We start from the raw sequence: 10552 nt of genomic DNA, 5'->3' as shown, positions 1-10552 counted from the left end.
ATTGAGTTTATCAAAATTTTAAGTTTTAAACACGTTAAAATAAATTATTTGTTATTAATTTTAAGTTTCCCAAGATATTTAATTGAAATTTTTCCGGCTTATAATTTTTTCATTTTTATAATATCTAAATTTTTTTTTCTGAACATTGTAAATTTCGTCTGAATCAATTAAATAAATATTTATATATAAAATTCATAATTAATAGCATTCATTAAATAAAAAAAAATGTCATTCAATTCAAATCCCATAAATATTTTTTTTTTGTTTTATTCTCAACATAAACCGCGAAAAAAGGGGGAAAACTTTTTTTTGTGTGTGTAATTATTGTTGTTATAATTGTTATTAATTTGTTATTGGTGTATTACGTAATACTTAATTATAAAAAATTAAAAAAAATGTTTATTATTAAATACTCACATCCAATTAATTATTTAAAAAAAAAAAAAATTAATATTATAATCCATTGTGTAGTGAACAATAATAATAATAATAAAGAAATTAAATCGTATTGTATATTTGGGCGTGGTTTAGTTTACTGTTAACCATCACGTAAAATTTAAGAGAAAAATATTATTATTATTATTATTTTGCGTTTAACGCACGCACTATATTTTATTATTAAAATTGGGACATTAATAAAATAGTAGTTAATTTTATATTAAATAATTAATAAATTCCAAAATAAATAAAATAAACAGAAAAAAACTTTTTTTTATAGAATATTTTTAAAATGGCTGAAAATAATAGTGAAGTAGAATTTGGTTCTCCAGAAACAGAAACAAATGCGACAAATAAATCTCCAGTACCTCCAGAAAAAGAAAATGAAAGTAAAAAACAGGAAACGAACGAGGGTCAAAAATTTGGAACAACTCAAAGTTTCAAAGATCAATTTAAAGCTTTTTCAAAATTTGGTGACACAAAATCTGATGGTAAACACATAACTCTCTCACAAAGTGATAAATGGATGAAACAAGCAAAAGTTATTGATGGGAAAAAAATAACAACAACCGATACTGGCATTTATTTTAAAAAATTCAAGTTTGTTTTTTTTTTTTTAAAACAAATTTTTGTCAATTTTATTAGATTAGTTTGTTTTAATACAACTTGTTCATATTTTTAGATGTTTGAAAGTTTCTTTAGAAGACTATCGAAAATTCGTTGAGATTTGGCAAAAATAAAAAAATGAATTTACAAGATATAGAAAATAAAATGTCACAATGTGGGGCCCCAGGATTGCATGGGTCATCGGTGAGTTCTATTACTCATTATAATTTAAAAAATTTTTTTTAATCCCTACTTAATAATTTATAAATTTTTAGACGAATTCAAAAATCGACTCGACTGTTGAAAGATTAACAGATGTTAGCAAATATACAGGCTCTCATAAATTAAGGTTTGATGACAGTGGAAAAGGAAAAGGAATAGCAGGAAGGAAAGATATTGTGGACAATTCAGGATATGTTTCTGGTTATCAAAATAAAGACACATATTCTAAAACTCATTAAACAAAAACTGAAAATCATCCCTTTCGTTTAAAAAGGATGAGGGTGATTTATAAGTGAAATGAGAAATTATCAACTGTGAAAATTTTAATTTCCACATCTTTAAAAATTTCATATTCATTTCAAAAAGTTTTTCAAAAGTCTAAGACATTAATTATATGTTGCAGTGCCTATGTCAACTCATCATTTTCATCAATTTATTAAATTTTTTTTTCATTTTCAAATAAAATATCCGTTAAAACATAAATTGCAAAAATTAAAAACATCATTCCTATTGAACTTTATAAAATCTTACCCCACCCCCCCCCAAAAAAAAAAATTATAAAATTTTTTTACCCATTCAATAAACTTTAAGATATTAAACCATTTAGACCTTTTAGGTACCCTACAAAAAATTATTTTAAATTATATCCTAAGTTACAAAAATAACAATGGTATTTAAAAAGTTCAAAATATTATCTCACCATGAACAAAATCAATAATAATAATAATTATTATTATTATTTAAACGGCGTTTTGTTGTTGTATTGATAAAATTAAAATAAATATTATTTAATTCAATTTATATGTAAAATTTTGTTAATAAGTTATTTTGTTAATAGTATTGTTAAAAATTTTTTCACTATTTATCCACTACAATTTTGCAAAAAAATTTTAAGTTCGTTAAATTTCTCTATTTAACACTTTTTTAACAATTATTTTTTGTAAATGCACAATTAAGCATAATCAAGTATTTAAAAATATATGTATATTTTTAAAGATTATTATTATTATTATTATTATTGTGAAAAGCTAGAAATATACGAGCTTAAATAAATGATTAGAATATTTTTCATAAAAAACTATTAAAATACACTTTACACTAGCAATATTATTATTTATTATTTATTTTTATTATGTTTTTATGAAATAATTATTAGCAATGAAAAATTTTGTAGCATTTGTACATGTTTGTATTTTATAAAAATAGAATGCAGAAATAAAATTTCTCTTTTTTTTTTTTTTTTGCATTTAATTAATTGAAATTTTTTTGTTTGTGTAAATCAATCATTTAACCATCATGAATCATTTCATAAATTTATCAATAGTAAAAACAAATTAATTTATAAAATTAATACTTTTAGTCAGGTATTGAAAACAAATTTTTTTTTTTTTTTTTTTAAACAATTTGCAAAGGGACATTGTCCATTTTGTCCTTGAAAACTTTTGATTAAAAAATGTCTTAAACTCTTCGTTTTTTTTTACATAAATTAAATTTAGATGATTGAACAACGATATTAAAAAGATATTTATAAAAGTTTTACGGGCAAAAGTGTAGAAAAATAAATAATAATAATTTTATCTTACCTTTAAAGGTGAAAATGTTCAAATTGCGGTTATTTTAACAATTTCAAACTAAATGCAAGTTGTCAACACTGTTAATAACTGTTCTTTACAGTTGGCCAACATTAGCATAATTGAATGGACAGAAATGAACTTTGATTGTTTTGAGCTAGATAACTATTCAATAAGTTTACGTAATCAGGGTGTTTTAAAAAAAAATTTTCAAAATGATGAATACGGGGTAAGTTTTATTTAAATATTTAAAATAAATTACCGTAACTTTTTTGACGGGATCATAAGGAATAATAAATTAAATAATAAAAATTTTCTTAATTTTATTTATTCGTGTACTCAAGTGAAAACTAATACACGTATATTATTGTCTAGTTTATCCTCTACTTTTGAAAAAATTTAAAAAAAATTTTTTAAATTTCATTTTGTATTATTTAAAATAACAGATTTGATTGATTTGTATTGATTTTGAAATTGCAATAAATTTTACAATATAGAATTTTTAAAAATAAATTTAAATTTTAAAGCTGAAACTTTTAGTTTAAGTAAACTCAATCCATTTTAAATTTTATCACAACAAGTTATTATTTCTTTAATTAATAATATACAGTAGATTTTTAAATCCGGAATTGTTTTTTTTAATTTGAAAATATTGATGCAAGCATTAAATTTTAGGAAATTAAAAGACATGACAATTTTCATCACTGGAGCTAGCAGAGGTATAGGAAAAGCTATAGCTTTAAAAGCTGCTAAGGATGGGGCCAACATTGTAATTGCTGCCAAAACGGCTGAACCTCATCCGAAACTGCCAGGAACAATATTTACAGCTGCAAAAGAAGGTAATCATTTTATTTGATTGATAATAATTATAATTAATACTTTTACAATTACTTATTTTTTTTTTTTTTTTAAAAACTAGTTGAAGATGCTGGTGGAAAAGCATTGCCCTGTGTTGTCGATGTCAGAGATGAAGCACAAATTACCAAAGCTGTTAAAGATGCTGTTGCAAAATTTGGTGGTATCGATATTCTTATTAATAATGCCAGTGCAATTTCTTTGACACCTACTCTCGAGACTGATTTAAAAAGATATGATTTAATGCAAAATATAAATACAAGAGGAACTTTTTTAGTGTATGTCAATTTTAACAAATTACTGACATTAAAAAAAAACTTTTATCACGTTTAATTGAAATTTATTTTATTTAGATCTAAAGTATGTTTACCTTATTTAAAAAAGGGTAAAAATCCACACATATTAAATTTAAGTCCTCCTCTAAATTTGAATCCAATGTGGTTTGAAAATCATTTGGCTTATACAATTGCTAAGTATGGTATGTCACTTTGTGTGCTTGGCATGCACAAAGAATTTCAAAAAGATGGAATAGCTGTCAATGCTCTGTGGCCGAGAACAGGTAAAATTATTTAAAAATTTAACTTAATTTTTTAACATTACTAAAAATTTATTTTTTTAATTAGCCATAATGACAGCTGCAATAGAAATGTTGACTGGACCAGACAGTGCAAATCATTCTAGAAAACCTGAAATTGTTGCTGATGCTGCCTACGCCATTTTAACTAAAGATTCGAAAACAGTTACTGGAAACTTTTTCATCGATGATGAAGTTTTAAAATCTGAAGGAATCACAGATTTTAAAAATTATGCCTGTAATCCTGGTAAGAACCTACCTTTCATTATTATTTTTTAAATCCATTGATTTTTTTTATAACCTTAAAAAAAAGGTAAAAAATCAATTGAATTTTTACATCTAAATTTTTAGATAATGCTGAAAATTTGATGCCTGACTTTTTCCTCGGAGATCCTCCAACAAATTACGACCAAGCTCTTGTAGGCTCTGCAAAAAAACAAGAAGGTTCAGCTTCAGGTATGTTACAATTGTAAAAAACAGATAAATGTCAAATCTTTGCAGGTACAAAATTATAAGCATTTTATTTATTATGTAGGTAGTGTAAATTACGAAGAAAAAATAGAACATGTATTTCAAGCTATTAAAAGTAATATAAATGAAGATGTAGTTAGGAGAATTCAAGCAGTTTTTCAATTTAATGTTAAAGGTATTAAAATTATACTTTTTCACATTTTTAATGATACTTTATTTTATTTTAATTAGCAAATTTATTTTTAGGACCATCCGAAGGAGTATGGTACATTGATTTGAAAAACGGCAAAGGTCAAGCAGGTCGTGGAAAACCATCGGTGCCTCCTGATGCTACATTAACCATGAGTGCTAAAGATTTTTTTGACCTATTCTCAGGTATAAATGTTTACAAATACATATTTTATATAATTTAATAATAAGAAATAAATATATTGATTTCATTGTTTATTTTTCAGGCAAATTGAAGGCTACCGCAGCGTTTATGAGTGGAAAGCTTAAAATTTCGGGAAAAATGCAAGAAGCCATGAAGCTAGAAAAGTTAATGAATTCGTTAAAATCTAAACTTTAAAAATTATTATTATTATTATTATTATTATTTAAAATAATACGAGAAGTATAGGAATTTCATTTTTTCAGTGCAGATTTAACATTTACAGTAACAACATTCATTCTGTTAAACATGCAAAAAAAAAAAACAAAATACATAAACCTGTTTAAGTTAAATAATCAGTTAGTTAGTATAATTAGGTTTTAAAATTTATACCTTTAAAAAGTATTAAATAACCAGGAAAAATGTTTTACAATAGTATTTTTATTATAACTTATACACTATTTGTTTTGTAAAAAAAAAACATGACACTTTTTTTTAACATAAATTATTGTTTTATATTATGTTTATAAGGTTGTGGAAAAGTTCTATATTTTTTTTATTTTTATTTTTAAGTAAATACTTTTTACTGTTATTTATCAATAAATAGAGTTGTATATTTAGATAACATTAAAAATTACACATTTTTTTTATCACTAAAAATAATTATTGCATAATTGTGGGCATAAAATGTAACATGTATCAAAATTAATCAAATTTAGACTGATACATGAAAAATTTAATGTTATCTATTCGATAAATTCAAATAATTGTATACTTTTAAACGATTACTGTCACGACTCAAATCTGTACAAATTTTATGTGAAATATAATAAACGATGACAGCAATTAATTAAAAAATTAAATTATAGCTCAAATTTTTATTTTTAATCATACATTATAAATAAAAAAATATATTTTTTGTTGTTTTTATTTTTAAGTAATTTAAAAAATATTAGAGAATTTTTTTTATATTTAATTTTACTATCATTTATTTTCTTTAATAAATTTTGAATATTATAATTATTTCTGTTAATTTTAGTATTTTATATTATATTTTGTTTTATATTTTTTAATCGAATAAAGATTTATTTAAAAAATATTTACTAATGAGTATTATTATTTATTTTTATTACAAACCTAAAAAACTAATAAAGTAATTTATGACATAAGAGTCTGAAAAGTTTAAAAATTCATGTAGATTGAAGGAATACTATTTTTTATATTTGATTAATATTTATAAAAACATAATAAAATCCTTACTTACTTTATTTCTAAAATACAATTATTGAATTTGGTAGTGTGTACACTAAATAAAAAAAGACAAATATTCACTAAAAATTTTACATTTAACTCTTATTTATTACTTGAAAATATTTTAAACTTTGAATCTCGAATACATTTTGGCGAATAATTATTTTCAGGGCCTTCTTTTTCGTCTGCTCTTATTGGCTACGTACATCTGTTTTTAATTTTTGCACAAAAAAAAAAAACCACTTTAAAGTTTGTAATTTTAATTTTACAAGTAAAATGCTTTGACATTATTTCATTTTTGAAATATTCACATTAGATAATTGCAATGCTTTATATTTATTTTAAAAATTTATGATATTCAATTATTATTACAATAGTATTATTCTCAAAAAATTATGTTCAAGTCCAAAACATTAAAAGTCAGTAAAGGTGTAGAAAATGGTAAAAACTTTACTTTAGAAATAGAGCCAAACCAAGACACTTTAAATCAAAAATCCGAGATAACTTTATTATGGCTTGACATAAGTGGTTTAGATAAAACTAGTCAATTTATTTGTTGCTGTTTAGGTTTATTTGTTTTTTACCTTATATATGGGTATTTATTAGAATTGTTATTTACAATTGAGGGATTAAAACCCTATGGTTGGTATGTCACTCTTATGCAATTTGGATATTATTCACTTTTCGGTTGGATTGAAAATTTTATTTCCGGTTTAAAAAAAAGAAGGTGCGACACTATTTATTTGTAACATATACTAATTTATTTAAACACATTAAAATAATATACAATGCATTTATTTTAGAACTCCAATTAAAATATATCTACTTTTAGCAGCTTTAACTCTTGGAACTGTAGGCTTTTCAAACACTTCACTCCAATATTTAAATTATCCAACTCAAGTTATATTTAAATGCTGCAAATTAATACCAGTTATGATCGGTGGAATAATTATTCAAAAAAAAAAGTTTGGATTATTAGATTTTTTGGCAGCGATATCAATGTGCGTTGGACTTGCTTCTTTTACACTAGCTGATAGTTATGTATCACCTAATTTTAATCTAATTGGAGTTTTAATGATATCATTAGCTTTACTATGTGATGCAGTAATAGGAAATGTGCAAGAAAAAGCAATGAAAAAATACAATGTTCCTAATACAGAAGTAGTGCTTTACTCGTACTCATTAGGATTTATCTATTTGTTAATTTTGATGTTGGTCTCGGGAAAATTTTTTAATGGTTTTTATTTTTGTTTAAATGTAAGCATAATAACAAAGTTTCCTCACATTAATATATATTAATACAAAATAAATAACATTATTAATAATATTTATTATTTTAGAATCCGACTCAAACATATGGTTATGGTTTGTTATTTTCTGCATCTGGTTATTTGGGAGTTCAAGTAGTTTTAACATTAGTTAAATCGTGTGGGGCTTTTGCAGCTGCAACAGTAACAACATGCAGAAAAGCAGTTAGCATTGTTTTATCATTTATGTTTTTTAGCAAACCGTTTACAATCAGTTATTTTTGGTCAGGATTATTAGTATTATTCGGAATATATTTAAACATATATGCTAAAAATAATAGGAACGTCACAATGAAAAATTTCTTATCGAGAAGACTATTAAAATTATATCTGTACTTATTTAAGATTTTGAAAAGGAAAAAACCATCTTTAGAGTTGACAGTGTAAAAAACAATTACAATTTTCAAAACAAAAACACTTATATAAAAAAAAAAATGTATCGAGACTGAAAAAAAAACTTTAAATATATATATATATAATAAAAAAAAACTTATTTGTGATTATTTACTTTACCTTTTAAACAAAAATCTTATTGTATATTGTTGGTTATATGTTAATAATTAAAACAAAAATTTATAAATATTTCACTTTATTATTTTTAGTATAATATCAGTACAAAAAATTTCACAGTATTTTTATAGTTTCAAAAATTAAACAAGGTTTATTATATATATATATTGAAATTCGTGCTATCAAAAAATTTTCTTATTTTCTTTATTGAAATAATAATAATAATACTTTATCAGGTAAAATGAATAATTTAGACTTAATTTTCAAATTACAATATAAAAATTTGATCACGTGACAAAAATAAAAGAAGCGTGATGTAAATTCATATAGTAATTTTTTTTTTTTTTTTTTGATAAGTTTAAAAAAAAAAAAATCAATAGAAAATCAATAGAAAATCAATCAATACAATTTATATATTTTTTTTGTGCTTATGTAACAATAAAAACATAAAAATTTTCTTTTTTTTTTTTTTTCTAGTCTGCGTCACAATCAATCACTGAAAACTTTTTTTTTTTAATTAAAAATATCGATCGAATATAATGATTACGATGATTATTATATAAATATTATTATATTATATCGATTTATCACAAAATAATATTTATATATATATTAAATAAAATAATAAAAAGGAATAATAATAATAATAATAAATTAAATATTAAAAAATGATTTCGTAACAAAATAATAATAATAATGATAAGTAGTAGTAGTAGTAGTAGTACAATTTGTCATTATTTATACATATATATATACTTTATTGCATTATTTAAAAACCGTTAAAAAAAAAAAAAAAAAATGTCCATATTTATTTGTTCCCTAATGAAATTATTTTATGTGATCCAACCTTTTTTTTATTATTTTTAATTTTAATAAAAAAAAAAAAAAAAAGAAATGACGAAACCCCTGAGTTAAGAAAGAGAATTGCACTCTAAAATTAATAAATTTCAAAGAAAATGATATTTTAAAAGGGAAACGTTAAACTATTACACTAATTAAAATGGCAGTAAGAAATAAATTTTTTATGTAGTAATAATAATAATAATAAATTATTGATAAAAAAAATCAAATTTTTTTTGTGTAAAATTACAAAAAAAAAAAAAAGTTATGATAATAAATGCATTTAGTAACAAAGAGTTTTAAGGTAGTCGCTTACTATCTTAAATATGTTTTTTTTTTTTTATAAATATATGTATAATATTTTTATTTTTTTTTTATTACAAATAATAATTGTTTAAAACAGCGACTAGAAATTAAATTTTGAAAAAAAATTATTATGTGACAATTGTTAAGAAAAAAAAAAAAAAAAAGAAAAATGACAAAAACATTTTACCTCATATCCCAATAGTAGTAAAATGAAAACAAAATGGCTGCTTGTTTACAAACAAACAAAAAGATCTTTTATAAATGATAAACTTAAAAAAAAAAAAATGAAAATTAATTTTTCTTTTAACTATAAAATAAAAATAAAAATTCTCCTTTTAATAATAATAATAATAATAATAATAATAATTAATAATAATAATAATGAAAAACAAAAAAACTTTTTCCTAAATTTTTCAAAATGACAAGAGATCAATATACAAATGCTATCGTTTTCAAAATTTTTTATTTTATGTAAATAAAAAATCGTTTATTATTAATCATACATAAATATTTATTTATAACTCGCCCCTAATTAATTATTCTATAATAATCATATTAAAAAAATTTGGCAAATGCAGAAATAAAATTAAATAATAATAATTATTATTATTTTTCTAAACAACTCAAACTGTTTGGCATTAATAATTAATTAATTAATTAATAATAATAATAAACTGAGTAAAAAAAAAAAAAAAATTTTCTTTTCTTAAAAAAAGGCAATTCATCAATCATTCTGTCACTTTTTTTTATTTTTTATTTTTTTTTTGGCAAACTTATTATTTATTAAAAAAGATTCAAGCAAGAATATTTTTTTTTTTCATTTAAAAAGGCTCAATATACAAGCATTATTCAATAGGGGGGGGGGGGGGGAGAAGCTTAAATTTTTTAAAATTCTGTAAAAATTCAAATAATAATAATAATAAAGTATAAAAAAATAATATTCGATCGTTGTTTGTCTATCATTTCCGAAATTACTACAAAATCAAATTTTTTTTCCTTTTTCTGGTTATTGTACAATTCCGGAAACGATTGTCGAATTTCCGACAATTTTATAATCGTCATTTAAATAAAAAAGAAAATAATCACAATTTTTAAACTCAATTTGTTTTTAGACTCAAACTGAATAAAACTATAACTATTTTTTTTTTTTTTGTCACCTTATTATAAAAAATTGTTTTTTATTAAATATTTAATACGATTTTACCATTATTCACCACCCTCTAATAATAAT

At 21.8% G+C, this 10552-nt stretch overlaps 2 protein-coding genes across 2 annotated transcripts; both read left to right on the top strand.

The window, feature by feature from the left end:
- Positions 1–3492: 3492 nt before the first annotated feature.
- On the top strand, positions 3493–5305 carry Phum_PHUM306060 (glucose 1-dehydrogenase, putative; the record flags this gene model as incomplete). Its single annotated transcript, XM_002427197.1, has 8 exons — positions 3493–3676; positions 3757–3970; positions 4046–4251; positions 4316–4513; positions 4618–4722; positions 4802–4912; positions 4984–5112; positions 5193–5305. 8 exons carry the CDS (start codon positions 3493–3495, stop codon positions 5303–5305), a joined length of 1260 nt encoding a protein of 419 aa, XP_002427242.1.
- Positions 5306–6753: 1448 nt separating this feature from the next.
- On the top strand, positions 6754–8052 carry Phum_PHUM306050 (UDP-galactose transporter, putative; the record flags this gene model as incomplete). The annotated part of the gene is made up of 3 exons (XM_002427196.1): positions 6754–7085; positions 7162–7595; positions 7778–8052. The coding sequence occupies 3 exons, from the start codon at positions 6754–6756 to the stop codon at positions 8050–8052; spliced, it is 1041 nt and encodes a 346-aa protein (XP_002427241.1).
- Positions 8053–10552: the final 2500 nt, after the last annotated feature.

This window comes from Pediculus humanus, genomic scaffold, assembly GCF_000006295.1.
Source record: "Pediculus humanus corporis 1103172107703 genomic scaffold, whole genome shotgun sequence".
Lineage (NCBI taxonomy): Eukaryota > Metazoa > Arthropoda > Insecta > Psocodea > Pediculidae > Pediculus > Pediculus humanus.
This window is presented reverse-complemented; position numbering and strand designations above follow the sequence as displayed.